The sequence below is a fragment of the Anas acuta genome, chromosome 20, assembly GCF_963932015.1.
Source record: "Anas acuta chromosome 20, bAnaAcu1.1, whole genome shotgun sequence".
Classification (NCBI taxonomy): domain Eukaryota; kingdom Metazoa; phylum Chordata; class Aves; order Anseriformes; family Anatidae; genus Anas; species Anas acuta.
Window position 1 is genome coordinate 8,699,569 of NC_088998.1, and position 17,765 is coordinate 8,717,333.

Below are 17,765 nucleotides of genomic sequence, written 5' to 3' on the forward strand. Positions count from 1 at the left end.
TCTCCTTGGCCTTATGGATTAACGTGCAGCCCGTATGCACATCTTGCAGAACCTATATTATGCTGCTGAGAGTTTTGTCTTCCCTTTTTCCTCTTATAGGTGAGGGGAGATAAGAGAAATGTAAGCCTCTTGAGATCAGACAAGCTTTCAATGTAGTATTTCACAAACTCTTTCCCTTTTCAATGTGTGTTGGCTCTTTCTCTCCCCCTCTAAGTCTGGAAAGCTAGAAAGAGAAGCCCTTTCCCCCCCTTGGCCAGGATGCTGTTCAGCCACAGCACATACTGCCGGATTGCTAACATATGGGCAGAAGGCTCAGCCAAAGTTCTGAGAGGCTCAGCCCTTGGCAGCTTGTTCCTCATTTTCCTGTCTCTACATTCAGGAAATGAAGTCAGAGTGTTGATATAAAACAGGCTGGACTGAAAACTGAGAAGCTGGAAAGACTTGGGGGGGTGGACGGGACTTAAAGGGGGGAGGTGTGGGGAGATGGAGAGCAGCAGGGGCTCGTTACGCTGTGTGCAATATATGTGGGCTGGGGGTTGTTGCCTTGCAGCGGCGCCCTCCAATTTGATTGCTTTTTTTTCTACCTTGGAGCCAGAGGACTAAAGTTTCATGCTGGCAGGCAGTGAGATGGGTCTTTGGTGTATGGAAAGATCAGCACGTAGAGACAGTGTTGTCTTGATCGTGTAGCAGCATTTATACGAGAGCTCAGGAGGAGTGAAAGTTGAAACTCTGGCAAAGAGCATGCATTTCTGTATCAGGACGTGGGATTCCCTTACTATTTGATTATTTCTTATCCCTGAAGAATGACTTCATTCCGTAGAAATTTAGCAATAATGTGGTTCTAATGCTACAGAATGACTTTTCCCAGACAGCGTTCTTGTCTGTTATTTTTTGACTAGCTCAGACTCCGGTTGATGTAGGGAGTTCCAGTGAAGTGAGACTGCAATGGGATGGGCTCGTCTTGCCTAGGGAGTCAGCAGTGAGTGTACTTCGCTTCTGGGTCACTAGTTCAACCTAACCTAGCATAATAATAACTGAAAGCAGTAGAAAGCTGGAAGCTGTTTGGCTTATAGAGCCCAACGTGGTCTCTGTGGTTCTGAGACCAGCACCTGGATGACAGATGTCTCCTCATAAAAGTGCTTGCCTCCCTCCCGTTAGCACTGTTAATATTCAAAAATCCAGGGAAACTTGCCTGTAATAATCTTCCTCCTTTGAAGCCCAATATATTTTGTGGGAGGGAGTGGAGAGTTTAGCAGCTACCCAAGTGATCTCTGTTTTAGATGTTACTTATTCCTAGGATATTCTTGTTGCATAAAACTAGTAATTGGCTGGTATAGTTTAATCTTCGGGGCTCGCCTGAACTGTGTCACGTCTGGTATTCTTAACAAAATTGATTTAACTGAAACTTAGGAGGGCATTAGGTTGGCCTTGCTCTCCTGTGTGTGTTTGAGCTCAGCAGCTTTGTCATCCTTATCTGCTGCTCTGCCCTGCCCTTGTCTTCTAGCTGGATCTTTAGGGTCTCTGCTCACTGACAATCTTGCTTTTCATTCTCATTTCCCACAAGAGCAATCTCACTTTCTCGTTTCCAATCAAGAAAGGTCTACCGACCCTAGATGCTCACAAGGGAACAGCCACATATGCATGCTTACACAGACAAGTATGCTCTGTTTCTTTTTGAGTCTTGGATAGCTGTGTTCTGCCTTTTGGAGACCAGTGTGATGGCTCCCCCTCTTGTTATTTTGGTGTATAGTAGCTAGCTGGAACAGGATGCTCAAAATGAGGACTCTAAACCAAACTCCCTATGTTAACTTGCTGTCGATTCAGATTTGAAACTAAGCAGGGAGAATGATTCCTGACTTTGCTTCTGAATGTATCAAAATTAAGATGAAGTTTCGTTCTTTAAAAGATGATACCTAGGACTGAAAATGTTGTGTTTGTCTTTTGGATGCCTTGTTCTATTCCTAGCTGGAGATACCTCGTAGGAACTGGTACAGGAAGCTTATAGACCCTGTTACTCTGAAAAATGGGTTCCTTTAAAATTCCAGGTGACCAGTCTGACAGCTTTAGGCTGTGGCTTTTAACAGTCACCAGGCAGTAAAGTTCCTATATTACTTAAGCTTCTAACTATTCAGTGCATGAGATTTCTGTTAATAAGGGCAATTATTTGTCTTTCTCAACACAGGAGGCCTTCAGGTAGCCTTACAGTATCCTTTATTGTAGTCAGATTTACTCTTTGCTCTTTTAATGTGTATTTATTATTGCTTAAATAATACTGTGCTGGGTACTGTGAGCCCTTTTAAAGTGTAGGACAGTGACAGGATGAAATAAGTCACTTTCTCTAAAGAGATGAATTTAAGTTGATATAGTCCCTAATGTGTGTCATAACCGCTTCTCTATCACATGCCTGGCTTTTCTTGAACACTGATCAGAGGTTTTTAGTGACTTAAAAATAAAAGAAAGAAAGAAACACTGAGATGACAACAGTGGGCTGTGAGGGCTGCATATGACTGACTGGATGTGGCAAGAGAGCTCATACTGAGCCCTCCTTGCCCAATAATTGTGGTGTAAAACAGAGCAAGCAGTAACCTCCCCATGAGTCTTTGGGATGGGGCCAGCATGTCCCCAGTGCTGATGGTCCCTGAGGAGATGCTGCAGCAAGGTATGGGAGGTCTGTTTGTGAGGGACATAGGGAAACGATGCTCGAAGACCAAGCACCTTCTTACCAGCAGTTTTGGGAGGTGGAGGGAATGGGGCTTGAAGCACAGTACTCGTGGTGCAGTGTCATGCATTGAGGAGCTCTTTGGCTGGCTTTTCAGTGTTGGTAAATGAGGCTGAGGGAGCTCTGGTCGGGGTGAGGCTTTTTTGTGTGGTGGATGCGTGCAGATCTGTGTGAATGACCGAAGGGTAACAGGAAAACTTGTCTGCTGTGCCCAGCCTGGGTTGGGAGTGCTTCCCAGTGCCTCCCTGGTGGCGTGCAGCCTGCGTTGCTGACAGCCTCCTCTCTGCTGACTGAACAGAGGCTTCACCTGGAGCAGTGAGTGACTTGTTACTGATCCCCTTTTTCAGGAGAAGGAGAAGAAGTACATGTTGCCAGTGGATAACCTGAAACTGCGAGATGTTGAGAAGGGATTCATGTCCAGCAAGCACATCTTTGCTCTCTTCAACACTGAACAGAGGTAAGCTCACACCTCAACACCAAACAATTGGTACGCACATCTTCCTTTGGTGGCTGTCCTTTAAAACTAATTGTAGAGGAGATAGGTGACTTTTAAAGGGAAGTATAGCTTCATTTCTTCTGGTCTTAGAACTGTTTGCCAATTCATTCACCAGTTTGTGGTCTGCAGTGTGAGCTTCAGCTATTTATTGTGGCTGTGTGGCCATGGTTGCCATATTTATTATCAAACATTACTGTTCTTAGTGAGCAAATAGGGAAATCCATAACAGACAAAGGGAAGCGGGTTGATTGAAGTCCAGTAGTGAGCAAAATTGAAAAGGGAGTATCTTTTAGACCCTGTTGAAACTGGGGCTTTTTAGGGTAAGGCCAGAGGTTTGGGGGAGTAACCGATGTGGGGGCAGCCTTGTTAATGAAAAACTTATTTACTGGTCCCTCTGCAAGGACATCAGAAGGACGTTAGCAAGTAATCTGCCTGAAAATGATGGGAAGATACCCTAGCCATTTGACACTTTTGTCAAATATGGGCAACAGCCTCTTTTGCAGTGGATAAGAGTAAAATGTTTGTCTTCATTTCAGAAATGTTTACAAGGATTACCGGCAGCTGGAGCTGGCCTGTGAGACCCAGGAGGAAGTGGATAGCTGGAAGGCTTCCTTCCTTCGTGCAGGGGTCTACCCAGAACGTGTTGGGGTAAGTTAAAGCAATAATAACGGGATGGGAAGGAACACAGTATGTATCTTAAGGATAGCTGCATACTCTTATGTTAAAAATAAGTCTATGAAGGTTGTGTCTTTTTCCTGAGGTGGGGATACTTTAGAACAAATCTAAATTTTTGATATGTGCTGATGCTTCCTTTTAAGGAAGCTTGGGATGTAGTAACTGGCAACCTCAGATGGGAGGCAAAGTAGTCAAAGACTGCCTTGATGAGCTCTCCTGTTCTGCAGGCATTAAGTCCCTAGTACAAGGATGCTTAACTACCTGACTTCTAAGTGGTATGTGTCTGCTGAGCAAAGGTACCATTGCTTCTTGGTACCGTTTGTTGCATGGTATTGTTAGGAGCTTCACAACTTTTTTTTATAGTTTGCCCATTCCTTGCCTTTCCCAATTAGGAAGGGATTTTCTTTTTTCCTTCTCTTCACATAGCCTTGTTCTGCAGCACTTGCAGTCAGCATTCTGCTCTCCTTTAAAAGAAAACTGTGGTACGAGTTCCTGTTCGAAGCTTTCCTGTTTCTCAGTGTGAGAAGCTGCTGCTATAAATACTTTTCCCATTAGAAAAGTGATAATTGCTTATCTGTTTGTATTTGTTGCTTCCAATAGACTTCTTGCATGCATCCTTCCTGTTACACTTGAAGATTATATTTCTGCCTTAATGCATTTCCTGACAAACTGATGTGATATTTTATAAATAAATAAAATTAGGGACTCTGGGCCTTATCAGTGATGTGACTTCAAATCGACTTCGGACCAGACTGGGCCTCTTAAACATACACTCATAAAGGATGTGTGCCACCTATTGGTGAGCAAATGGAGTGGCTTCACATAGGAATACTGATCTCTATTTTGACAGTCTCAAAACATTATGTAAAGAATAAAAAGTAACGATAGTAGGTAAGTATAAATTGCACTGTACTGCTGATAACGCAATTTCCTTTGCAGAGCATTCCATTCTGATTTTCATTTTAACTAAGCAATTCACTTGTTCTCCTTCCAGAGTAATATAAGTGTTTATACATTTTTAGTGGGATTGGTTTTGTCTGCTCAGTGCTAAATTAAGATTTTCTTTAAGTTATAAGATCAGCTAAAAACCTTTTTTCATTTTTGTCCTTTTTTATTTTATTTTTTTCATGTGTGCTCAAACTGGCCTGCCAGGACAAGGACAAAGTAAGTGACCCTCTCTGTGTTGTCCCCTGGGGCTCTCACTGGATAGTTCTTTTTTTTTCCTTTTGTCACAATTTCCCAAGAGGCATTTTTCTTCTCTTTGTACTTCATGTTGGATCCCGCTGTTTGTTTCTTCTTGGTTTGAGTTTTCATTTTTTTCTTTTCATTTCTTTTTGTATGATTTCTGAATCTTGGTGAAATCTTTTTTTGACCCTCTTTTTGAGTCATTTTATTTGACTTCCACTTCCTTTACCTCATGTTTCTTACTAAGGTTTTCCATTTATTCATTATGTAAGATCTTCCTCAGAAAAGCTCAGATGCTCAAAGGAATTTGCCCTTTCTCATATATTTTGTTCCCTGAAGCAGAAGCTGATAAGCAATTTCCTACACTGCTGCAAATCAGTCAGCCTGGACTGGTTTAAGAGATTTTTTTCCTTTTAAAAATCAAGTTTTTAAATAAGCATTGAAAAAGGCAGCAAAGGCTTTCATGGTCTGTTACTTTGAAATTGATCTCAAATGAATGAGTTCTGGCAATTGCCTACTGTCAAACAGCACGCTCTGGGTTTTACTTTACAGAAATCTAAACAATGAATTTCAGGAAGACAGGGCAAGATTCTTCTGCTTTGTGTGGAAGAAAAAATGCTCAGAACCATGATGTAGAATTTGCAGTTAGTGATCTGGAAGGTTTTCTAGGTTATTCCACCTCCTACTTGCAGTCTGAGCAGTTACTTTACCTCTCCAGATAAGTTTCCTCATTGTATAATGAGGGTAAGGATGATGTATGTTGGAGAGCCTGTAAGGCTTAATTTATGGTAAGTGATTCTTAGGTCTGAACTGAATCTGAGTATGGAAAGCTGAGCTCAAATGAAAAACCTTCCATGAAGCTGTAAACACTAAAAGTAAAAATATAGCTTTGAGTATGCACTAGAGTCATAGCCTGTGAACGTTAGCCAGGAGTCCCTGTTGCCTTTTACCTTTTGTGTAGTAACTTTGCACTAAAAGAGCAGCTTTACTGTTAAAATTCCTCAGCTCTGAGCTGGAGAAGTATATACACGCTGAACTGCGTACTGATAATCACAGCTCAAAATGCAAGTGTAAGTTTTATTGCATGCTCTTCCTTTGTTTCCCTCTGTCCTCACTGAACTGCCATGAAAAACAAATTTTGTATTGCATTTGAAGAACTGCCGTGTTTCTGCCTCTCTCTGCAGGCCAGCGAAGCGGAGGAGAATGGATCAGACAGTTTCATGCACTCCATGGACCCTCAGCTGGAGAGACAAGTGGAAACAATCAGGAATCTGGTGGATTCCTACATGGCAATTGTCAACAAAACCATCAGAGACCTCATGCCGAAGACAATCATGCACCTCATGATAAACAATGTACTTATCCGACTGGTTGATAGAGGTGGAGAGCCATAGGAAAGGGGGAAAAGTAGGGAGGGTATGAAAAACTGAAGGCAGCTTGAAAAAAGGAGGTTGAGGTGGGGGGCGGAATGGAGTGGTCTGGGACACAGTGGCAACTGATTCCCTCTGTTCTGTTCCTCTGCAGACCAAGGACTTCATCCACTCAGAGCTGCTGGCGAACCTGTATTCCTGTGGTGACCAGAATACGCTGATGGAGGAATCAGCAGAGCAGGCCCAGCGACGTGATGAAATGCTGCGCATGTACCATGCCCTGAAAGAGGCCCTCAACATCATCGGGGACATCAACACCAGCACTATCAGCACCCCAATGCCCCCACCGGTGGACGACTCTTGGCTGCAGGTGCAGAGCGTACCATCTGGACGCAGGTACCAGAGGCTCAGGGGGAGAGCCCCACAGACCTGCCTGATGCCTCTTTAGTGGCTAGCTGGGGCCTCCTACTGAGACAGGGAGTCCTTCTCTTCTCTTCTCCCTGTGGATGAAGAGTTCTGGGTGTTTGCGTTGGGAAGCTTCTATGCCTTGAAAGCTATGTAGGGCTGCTATATCTTTATGGAAGATGTGGAAGCTGCTAAACCTATAGGTTAGGTGGGGCCTGAAGCAGCTTTGGAGGTAACTGAAACCTGGCACAGCTCTTGAGAGCCAAGGGTAGTGCTTAAAGTGAAACAAAACTGAAGAAGGACCACTGAAGGCAGCATATGGGGACCTGGTGGTAAAACAGGAGTTCCAGGCCTGTTGTTGCAGTTGAATTTCTCTGTTTGTCAGGTCTCCTACGTCCAGCCCCACGCCGCAAAGGAGAGCTCCCGCTGTGCCACCAGCCAGACCTGGGTCTCGAGGCCCAGCTCCTGGGCCACCTCCTGCTGGTGGGTCAACACTGGGTGGTGCACCCCCTGTGCCCTCCAGGCCAGGTGCCTCTCCTGATCCCTTTGGACCCCCTCCTCAGGTTCCTTCTCGACCTAATCGTGCTCCTCCTGGTGTTCCCAGGTAAGTCCTGAAATACAGCTTTGAGGCAAGTGGGATGTGCGCAGCATTTGGGTTGCAGTTTTGACAGTACTTTGTCTGCCCAGGCCATAGAAGACAAGTGGAGTTCTTGGTTTGTGTACAGTCCTCAGCTATTTGAACTTGGTCCATAAGCAGGAGCATCTTTGTCCACTCAGATATTATACAAATGATGCAATGCCATCGTAGCTCTTGGGAGTAGAGGGGCAGCCTCTTCTGCACCAACCTCCTTGCAGTGGTTGGGGGAAAAGGACCCGGTATCTGAGAGCTTTACTAAAACAAACATACCAATAATTCTGCTTGTAAGTAGGAGGTGGTCACCAGAAAATCATGGGACTAGAATGATAGTGTATGTTTCAAGACAATTCTCCTCTGTGTGGGGTTCCCCAAAGCCTGAAGTTGCCCCTCTTTTCCTGGCACAGAGGCTTTTCAAGGCAACGTAGAGGGATCTTCATTTGGGATATTTAGGTGCTTTTTTACTGTGAGACTATAGTCATGTCACTAGAATGGAAGTTAATTTTTTGTAGACACTTTTGTTGCTTCTGCAGACAACTTGAATGTTTTCCAGACTAAAGGGCTCAGAAGACACAGCTTTGCTTTCCCATTAGGAAACTTAATTCCTCTCCTGTTCAGTCACTTCATACACATTTCAACATAAGTGGTTATCCCCCATGCAGCCATGCACATCTTCCCGAAGAGGAGTTAGGAAGCAATCTAGAACCAAGAATGTGTTGGTACTTGGTCTCCCTGTGAGAAAGTGGAGGCAATTGCAGAATACAGAATGAGTATAACCAGAACCCCCACCCAGCGATACATGTCTGTAAGAACATTTCCCTCTTGGAAAGTGCATCCTCTTCAGTGAGTGCTGGTGCTACATGTCTGAAGCTTTGCCATGTTCTTTGAAAACACACAACCTGTCAATAGGTGGTGATGGTATATACCCTTGTGGTAGCACCCCACAAACTGCCTGCTTGGAGAAGTGTTCTCTGTCAGGTTGTATCCAGCCCAGAAGCTGGTGAATCCAAAGAGATGATGAATCAGTTACTGACTCTGGTGTGTGCAAATGGTTTTACTTTCTTGGTGCCTCTGCCCCAGTTCTCCCTACATACCTTGATGCAGCTCCCACAGTAACCTGTCCACACATGCCTCAGTATTGCCATAGGTAGCACCTATGGATGTCAGCATGCTTTTGCTGTGTATTTTTGGCTCTTGCTTCTTGTGACCCTGCTTTTCCATATAGTGTTATTTTGTGGTTTTGTTCTTAGTATACTTCTTAAACTTTGTTCTGTCTCCATCTTCTGTCACGGTTTCATTTCTTCACTCATGAAAAATATTCTATATACCTGATTGTCATGATAGGATCCCCCAAATGACTGAAATTAATTGGCTTTTTTTTTTTTTTTTTTGGAAGAAATGATGTAGCCTACTTTACTGGCTTTTCTGCCATTTGCATGAAATAGAAAGGTTTAAGGAAAGGTAGGGAACTGCACTGGAGCAGCAGAAGAAAGTGCTTCATACTTAGCAATCCCTTGCTTTAGAAGGAGAGATAGTAGGTTGCATTGCATGCTACTGACTGCCCTGATCTGGAGTTGAGAAAGTAATTCCTGAAGTTGTGAAGTGAAGAAGTTCTCATGCTCTTTCTCTGATCCCCCTCTCTGATTCTTCCAGTCGTTCATAGACTCCTCCGGATCCTGATACCAGCTTGTCATTTGAGTTCACTGATGAATGGAGAATTTCCAATGACAAGGGACTCTTTCTCTTCTTCTCCTGTATATAGAATAAGAATGTTCCCTGCTAGCACTTGGACTCGGGTCCTTCTGCCATGGGTGAACGAATGCCATCTCCACTTTTGCTTTTTTAATACCCATCTTTTCCCTTGCTAACTGGGCTACACTATTTTGTGTGTGTGAGAGAAACAAAGCCCTTGTAGATGGCATGAGTGGGCTGTGCTCTAGGAGTTGGTGCTATGTAGTGAACTGGAAGTGCATGGTGGTGGCTGGGTGTACTTAGTGTGCATGTGCACATTGATACCTGTGTAGAAGTTCAGCTGTATGTTTGTGCCTCCAGTTTGTGTGAGCATCTGATTTTATGGATGATGAACTTAAAGACAAATGTTGCTCCACTTTTCTCATAAACACAATTGCATAGACATGCGTTCACATACAAACACCACATGGTCCATTTTCTTACATGGGATGGTCTTCCTGCATATAATTAAGTACTCTTCAAACTGACTTTGCACCCTGCCTCTGTACTTAGCGTTTATTCAATCTACTACAGAAGTCCATATTACCACATGGAGCTCCTCCATTTAGGAGCTGAAAGCTGCAAATAATAGAAGGTCCTGTCTGTGTAATGAAGGACTGTATGTATTAGGACTGTATGCTCACTTGGGATATTTAGAAGGATTTGGTCTGAGAGAAAACTATCCCACCAGGCACTTAGTCTCAAGTTCAAACTTTGACAAAAACTATAGGTGAAAGTTCAGGCAAGTTCAAAGGAGAAATAAGAAACTTAAATGAGAATGACTTAACCACTGGAAAAAATCTGTTGAAGGCAGTAGTGAGTTCTCTGTTCTTCGGTATGTCTGAGGAAAAAGATTCAAGTGATTGGATCATTGTAAACAACTTCACATTTTTATCACTTGAGTTACTCATTAGGTGAAAGGAGCTGATCTTATAATTAGTGACCTTTTAAATATCTTCACCTGTCTCCCTCTTCTGGGTAGTACTCAGTGCTCAGTATGGCATGTTACCTCCCTCTTTCCTGAGCTGTCTGTTTTGACTCTAACACTTAAATATGGTCAGAAAAATACGAATTCTCAATGAGATGAGTCAACCCACCTGTGCCCAGCTGCCTGGTGCTGAGACCTAGGTATGCTCCAGGCTGAGCAAGTGTGAATGTATTTGGGGTCTCTGGATGTGTGAATAGAGTTGTGTCTCCAGCTGGGTGGGAGAGTGAGCAGCAGCTGGTGGTGTGTGAAGAGAGAAATGGATCTGAGCACGCCCTCGTGCACAGCAGGGTTCTGGATGTGTGTAAAGATGAGGCTGTGAATGTGTGCGAAGTCCTGCATGACTGAGTGCAGCCCTACCCAGCAGTGCACACTGGTGTGGTGTTCTGGGAGGGGGGGCATGTGAATGTGGCTCTGTGCAAGTGCATGTCTATCTCTGTTCCGCCTTCCTGACAGTCTGTGTGGCCTCTGCCTTGAACTGTCTGAACTGCCATGTTGATTTCATGTTGTCTTTCAGAATCACTATCAGTGACCCCTGAGGACTGGCAGCCACGGTACGTTTTGCACTCTCCCTGCAATGCATGAGTCACTGTGTCCCCATCCTCCATCACTTTGCTCTGCAGCTTAGCACTGCTGCCTTGTTCTTGTATTAGTAAGAGTCCCTTGTCCAATGAACCACCTCTGCCAGGATCTCATAAAGGGAGGAGTCTTGAACAGAAAAGCTGGCTGATCAGAGACAGCGCAGCTGCTTGAGCTGCAGGAGCTGGGAAAGCCTCCCTACCTGATGTAGGGTTATTAGAGGACCCATTCTCTGCTTCCAGGTAGAGGAGCTGGGATGGGGGAACGAGTGCTGGCAATAAGGTCTAAACAGTGTGTCTTTCATTTGGCTTATACCCACATTAAGTGGGAGACTAACAGAATGAATTCTGTTTTGATCTTGTCAGCTGTGTTAAGGGTGAGATAGAGACCTGGGGAGCTGTTAGTTCAGACTCCTCTGCTTATATTCAAACATCTGGCTGGAGAAGTGCTCCCTTCCTCTCTGTGTCCCTAGTGCTCATGGAAGGCAGGAGGAGTTTGGGTCATTAGCAGCAGGACTTCCATGCCTGAGTACGGGATGCCTCTGACACTGAATGTTCCCTGTTACCCTTGCATCCCATGATGCCAGTTAGAAGTAAACTCCCTTTGCTCGTTCTCCACTTGACCCTCTACCTCTTTCATTATTCTTCTGCCTCTGTTCAAGCTGCCTTCCCTCCTCTGCCACTGCAAGAGGGAAGGGTTTAGTGATCTGTGTCCTCCCCTAACCTCTGCCCCAGGTTCCTGCCTGCTTCCCTTTCCCATCTCCCTGTGTTTTGCAGCCTTGTACGTGCTCAGTGACATAGCAGGCTACTGGGGCAGGCTCAATGTCTATTTTGCTGGCCAGATATTCAAGGACCAGCTCTTCATTGTGCCCTGAATGATGAGGGTGGGGGTATGAAAAGGGACGTCTTGCAAATTCTCCTCAGTCTTTTTCCTAGGAACCTCTAGCCCTTAGTAACAAAAGGGTAGAGGGGGCAGAACAGGGCAGGTGTGAGTGTTTGGGGTTCCTTCTCCCTTTCTCTGTGGACATTGTTCCTCAAAGTGAAATGTCTGAATCTGAGAGGAGTGGAGCAGCAGCTCCTTTAGTTTCCCTTGCTGCTGGTCCTGGGAGGCTGAGCTGGGGGAGTGAGCCCTGAAGTCCTAATAGGAATAGCAGCAGTTCAAGCTCCTGTGTCAGGTTAGGAGAGCTCAGAGCTAGTGGTGAGTCTACAGATTCTCAGCTAGGACCATCCCGCAGCAAATGGAGACTGCTACTGCTGCATGGAGCTGGAGCTGAGAGGTGCCACATCCCATCAAACTGATGCAGGGATTGTTCAGTGATTGACATGCTCTCTGAGGATGTCATCTGTCAGTCCTCACTGATGACATACTGCAGAGGTGTTGGATCAAATCAGCATTTTCTAATACTCTGCCTACCGCAGACATCCCTAGCAGCTCTAGAAACATGCATCTTGGTAAAATACTGAAGGAAAGAGGCTTGCTGTTGTCTGTACCTCTTTCTGGGACTTGCTGTTATGGGGTATTTTGTTCTTAGTCTGGCATAAAGAGCACCAAGGAAATAAAAATTAAAATGCACCCCAATTCTCTGATAGCAAGCTTTTGCAGACTAGGGGAATGTATGTAGTGTTTTACCATCCCTGTTAGGTTCTCATTAGCAGAATTCATAATTACCCTGCTGTTTTCTGGAGATGACTAGCTCAATGTTCTACTCTGGGTATGGCTTGAAAGACTGACCCCAAGGGAGGGGACAGTGTAGCTGGTCTGCTCGGGCTCCTGCCAGGGTCTGTCTTACCTGGTACTGGAGCTTCCCAGAGAGCAGAACTCTTTCTTCTGTCAGGAAAAGAACAGATACTTTTCAGTGGTGTAAGAGGGCTTGGCTAGCAATGTAGTGAGACAAACTGAAGCAGCATTCTGGGGGTAGATGGTGCCTGAGATAATTCTTCCATTTTTTATTATTTTTTTTTTCCTGGGAAATAGTTTTCAGCCTTTGTAACCTTACAAGGCAGATCCTCCAAACACCTCAAGAAAATTTCCAGAAAACCTGAGCAGAGCTAAAACACATAACTTAAAAAAGCGATGGTCTGACCCCTAAAACACTATGACTGGTGAGAGAAATGAGTTATTTGCAAAAAAACAATCTAGTACATCACAAAAAGCAGCATGTCTACCAGAATATTGTTTGTGCTCCTTTGAGCCCTGTTTGTTCTGGTAGGGTCAAGTGGCCTCCCTTGCCAGAATGCTTTATGTAGTCCAATGGCTTCAAGTATCCTTTTTGTCTAAATCCACAGAGGCTGTCAGGACAACCCGTCCAAACTCCTGAAATGCAAAAAGCCCTTAAAGTTTTTTAAAAAATGCTTTCTAACACATATAACAGCACACTGGTGTCTCACTAAGGGTTGAGCTGGAGTTTGTAAACTTTTGATTTCAACAGTCTGTTAGTGTTCCAGTGAGAGAAGGAGCCATTAATGGTTGGTATGGCCACATCTACACCATGAGCACCCTCTAGAGAGACCGTACAAATCCCATATGTCGTGAAGGCCCAGGATTGCAGATTCCAGATTCCCTAGCTGTAATTTACTGCAAATTTTGCTTCTAGCAGATTAGTATTATTTCAGCATCCATCCAAGATGGCTGTAATTTCCAGGCTCACTCAATCCCATCATTTGCTTTACAGGAGAAGTAACTTGAGTGGCATGCTGATGACAGGGTCTTGCACTCCCAATTGACATTTTCAATCAAGGAAATAACGTTTCCAAATGTTTTTACTGTCTGAGCTTTTTAAATGTATCATTACCCAAGGCAAAGGAACAAGTGGCTGTAATTGTTTTGAGATCTGAGGCTTAATCAATATGGAGCAATAAACTCTGCTGAGGTCTAATAAACAGGACTATAGAGTTGCTCTGGTTCATTTGCTGAGATGAGGGAGCTTGCCCCAGTTTATAAGGCGATAGCTCCTCTGGTAGAAGCAATGATTATAGGTTTGCTGTCAGTGCAAAGCAAGACCTCTCTATCTCAGACTATACTAGTACAAATATCTTCCTCTGCCTCTTTCCCTACCTTCCCCCAAGCTCCCCCTGTACTGGGAGGGCCTTCATTTCCAGCAGTCACTTGATTCTCTGTAATCCAAACTAAAGCTTGTTAGTGTGGAAATGTTCTGGTGTTAATTCAGTGACACCTGATTCTGTTTGATTAATGCAAATGCTTCCTCTTCGTTTGGTCTTTTGGTTTGCTCTTTGCATTTCAGGCAGTTTGGACTGTAAAACTACTGACTTGGTCCTGAACAATTTAATTATCACTATGGTACACAGTCATGATGCTGACACTGCAGGGAGCGTGCTTTAAAGGAAGAATGTAGGATGAACTTACCGACTTCCAGAACACCCCTTTTTCTTAGTTATTTGTAGGCTTCCTTAAAGCCTGTAGTCCAAGCCTAAAGCAGTCCTTTAAGTAATGAGTTGGGAGTGACAGCAGAGGTGTTGTCTTGTACTTTCTGCTGTTTTCCCTGGGTCCTGTACAAGAAGGAGATCCTAAAACAACAGCGTCTGACCCCTGCATGGATTGCATTGCTGCCAACATACCTAAAGTACCAGCAAAAGAGCTGAAACAGTAGCAATGCTTGAAGTACCTCTATTAAAGTCAGAAGTTGCTTTGGCTGAGCCCAAGAGCTAGAGAACTAAGGCAGCAGGCTTGGCCCTTCTATCAAGGATCAGTGTCGTGTATTAGAATAGAGAGAGCTGGGCTTCAGGCAGCCTCCAGGGCAGGGGAAGTAGGTGCTCCTCCAAACCAGCCAAGACCCTCTGGCAGCGTGTCTCAGAGGACCTCATCCATGCTGTGTGACTGTCATGTGCTTGATACAGGAGCTCACTGTTGGCCATGCTTCTCAACTCTCATCCCAGAGCCAGGGCGCTCACTGGCACTAAGTCTGCATTTCCAAATTTCCAGAGGGAAAGCAAAACTGGCTGTCCAGCAGACTGCTTGAATGGTGACCTGTGCTGTGCAGAAAGTCCAGTGTGAGGCCTGATAAAACAAAAAACATGCAAGACTCCTGTATGGAGTTGCACTCCTGTGCAAGTTTGTGCCTCAGTGGTTTTTTTTCCTGTTGCTGGCTCAGGCGAGGTGGAGAAGCATGCGTGATTGTGACTGCGATTGCTGTGCTAACCACAGTGTGTGTTCTCTTGTTTTTGTTCTCTGCTTTTTCACAGCAGAAGGGGCCCTGCCTCACCTACTCGACCTACCATAATCCGACCGGCTGAACCGTCCCTCTTAGATCTATAACTCGAGGCTGTAGACAGCTGGCGACGAATGCCGTGCTGGCGGCTTCCCCATTCCACCCTCCCTTCCACAGCCACAGTCACTCCTCTCATCCATCCCACATCTGCCTCCCACCGCCCCTTCCTGGTGTGTCGTAAAACACTAGCCTAGTGATTGAGCTCTTCGTCTTCACTCGTGCGTCCTGTATTGCTTTGTGAGCGTAGAGTAGCCTTCATTCAGTGGCACGGATCCCTGAAGTACACAGGCTCCTTGGAGAGATCAGCCGCAGGGACATCCTTAAGTCCAAGCGGTGGCTGTCCGTCCAGTTATTCCATCTGCCTGGTCTAGCCTGGATAAGTGTCCTGCCTGCATCAGTTAGCTGTAGCACCTAGGACTGACCTGTAATTATTCTTTTCTCATAGTTAAGAAGATAAAAGTGTGACTTAGGAGCAAAATGCTGTCAAACGTGACACTGTTAGGAACAGATTACGTGTCCTGTGTATTAGTTTGACTTCTAAGGTGCAAAAATTCATGTTGGGAACAGTGCAATCTACCTTATATCAAAGCGAGGCAGGGAGATGGAGAAGGGGGGAACTCAATGGATCGGCATAGTCCTCTAGAGTGAAGTCTGAGATAGCGCACACACCTCAGCGTGCAGGGAGCACACGGACCTGCTCGTGCTCAGCTCTCCAAAAGGGCTGGGGAAATCCTGCTGGTGAAGCACTGGCTCCTGCCAGCAGCTGTCTTGCATCATCATTTTTGGCTGACTTTCCTGAACCCAGCAGGGAGAGGGGAATAGATACGCTGCTTCCCCCCTTGCAAATGGACAACCAAATGTTTTCAGGGAGTTTGCTTTGTAATGTTTTGTTGAAAATATTTCTGCTTTGAATAAGCACATCTCTCAGTGTTTTTGGTACTGTGGTGACTTCTTCCGTAGCCTTTTCTTGCATGTGGATGGTACGTGTTTGGGGAAACTTGTAACTGTTGTTTATCACGACTCATCTTCTTAAGGTTTGTTTTTTACTCTTCATGTTACGTGTATTAAAAATACTACAAAAAAAAGACTTCAGAATTAAAAATGTATCAACCCTGTACATCTCGGATGTTATGTCTCTACCAGAAATGAGCCACCCATGTTGCAGACTTCCAACTAGGTCTGATTCAGATTTAAGTTCTCTCTTTCCAGTGTGATTGTTATGAATTTCTGTTGTGGATCCTCTATTGTTCTGATGACAGTTCCTTTCTGTATTTTAACTATTGTTTTACTACCTCTTCCCCCTCTTCCTTCCCTTCCCCCTTTTCTTTCTTGTCTTCAAATTCCAGCCGGCCGGGTAAGGCCAGTCCCTCCCGCCCGGAGAGCCCAAAACCACCATTTGACATGTAGGCCTGCTCCCTCTGAGACTCTTTGCCTGCCTCTTAGCTGTTCTGTCCTGGAATGGTCTGACTCAAACCTCACACATGGCTTGTTCTGTTTGTATTTTGTGATACACACATTATCAGATGTGACTGTAGTGAAACTGTTTTTTTTTCTCTTCCCAGCTGCTCTAAAGGAGTTAAACAAGTATATTGTAGTAATGAGAAACATATCTTTACTGTTATAAATATCTATAAATATATATATATAAAGATGGAAAATCTATATATGTCCAGGTGTTTAAAGCCATTTGTGCTTCCATGTGGATTTTAGGAAATGCTTAAGTAGGGAAAGAATATCTATATACATATATATATATACACCCCAAAAAAGTTAACCAAATCCTGATGTTGAGTTTTTGAGCTGATTGTTAAATTCTCTGCTGTGTGCAGTTGGGTTAATGTACTACCCCAGACTTGTGGGTGACCTGTCTCAGTGCTGGTAGTAGCTGTGATGCAGTTTGTGATCTACCTGTCACTCTTGTTTATTGGATGAAATAAACTATCATTTCTGTATAATGAAGGACTCCACGACTAGAATAAAACCATCTCTTGCTCTTGCTCTTTCTCTGGGTGAATTTCAAACTGTTTAATTATAACCTGATCTTTTCATCCCGTAGAGTTTAAAAAGCTATACATGCAAGCAGGTGCTCTCACTAATAGGGATGCTGGAACAGATCTGCATCAACAGTGGTGTCCAGGAGCTGCAGTTGAGTGAAACAGCTCATCATGTGCAGATGTTAACTCCCTTCCTCCACTGGAAAGTGCAGTGAGGTGCTTCAGTGACTGGACACACAGAAGGTGGGAGTTTTGCACACACAATTGCTTAGTTCTTAAAAAGGTATTTTTGTATATGCCTATTTGTGGAACACAGCAAGCAGGCACTGAGCTGTAGTTTCTGCGGCAAGCTGTGCCTTCTGGGTCCGTATCCAAAGCACAGACCAAACAGTCGTAATGCACAGGGATGGATTCTACTTGGAATTTGCTTTTAACCTGAGGTGGCATTTCTGTCCTAGGATAAACTGGGTAAACCTACTGCTACTGTCTCCATGCCAGAACAGTGCTACAGGTTTCAGGTCATGCTGTTTCTCAGCAACAACCCTGTTTCTCCCTAGTTTAACACTGCTCTCCTAGTGATCACAATGGATTCCTTAGGCCTCTGTGGAGCAGGGTTCCAGCACTACTACCCCAGGAAGAATCAAGGAGGTTGGGGTTTCTGACCTGCATCACTGCAATGCTGATGCCCGATTTAGTCCTGGTTGCTGTTGGCTGCAGCTGGCTGTGGTACTTGTCTAAATCTCCCTAGTAATATTTTTAATAAGCTG

The 17,765-nt window shown here is 44.6% G+C and overlaps 1 protein-coding gene across 24 annotated transcripts in view; it reads left to right on the forward strand.

The window, feature by feature from the left end:
* Nucleotides 1-17,001, forward strand: part of DNM1 (dynamin 1) — a 67,316-nt gene extending 50,315 nt beyond the window's left edge. For 4 of the 24 annotated variants that reach the window (XM_068657268.1, XM_068657273.1, XM_068657267.1 and 1 more), the window contains 7 exons: nt 3,067-3,176; nt 3,752-3,863; nt 5,043-5,054; nt 6,260-6,430; nt 6,600-6,841; nt 7,236-7,454; nt 14,979-17,001. In XM_068657268.1, the coding sequence (XP_068513369.1) occupies nt 3,067-3,176; nt 3,752-3,863; nt 5,043-5,054; nt 6,260-6,430; nt 6,600-6,841; nt 7,236-7,454; nt 14,979-15,051 (939 nt within the window). In that variant the 3' untranslated portion in view covers nt 15,052-17,001. Of the gene's footprint in view, nt 1-3,066; nt 3,177-3,751; nt 3,864-5,042; nt 5,055-6,259; nt 6,431-6,599; nt 6,842-7,235; nt 7,455-9,137; nt 10,344-10,717; nt 10,755-14,978 lie in introns of all 24 variants that reach the window. The other 20 variants (XM_068657280.1, XM_068657277.1, XM_068657275.1 and 17 more) reach the window with 17 other exon arrangements.
* Nucleotides 17,002-17,765: the final 764 nt, after the last annotated feature.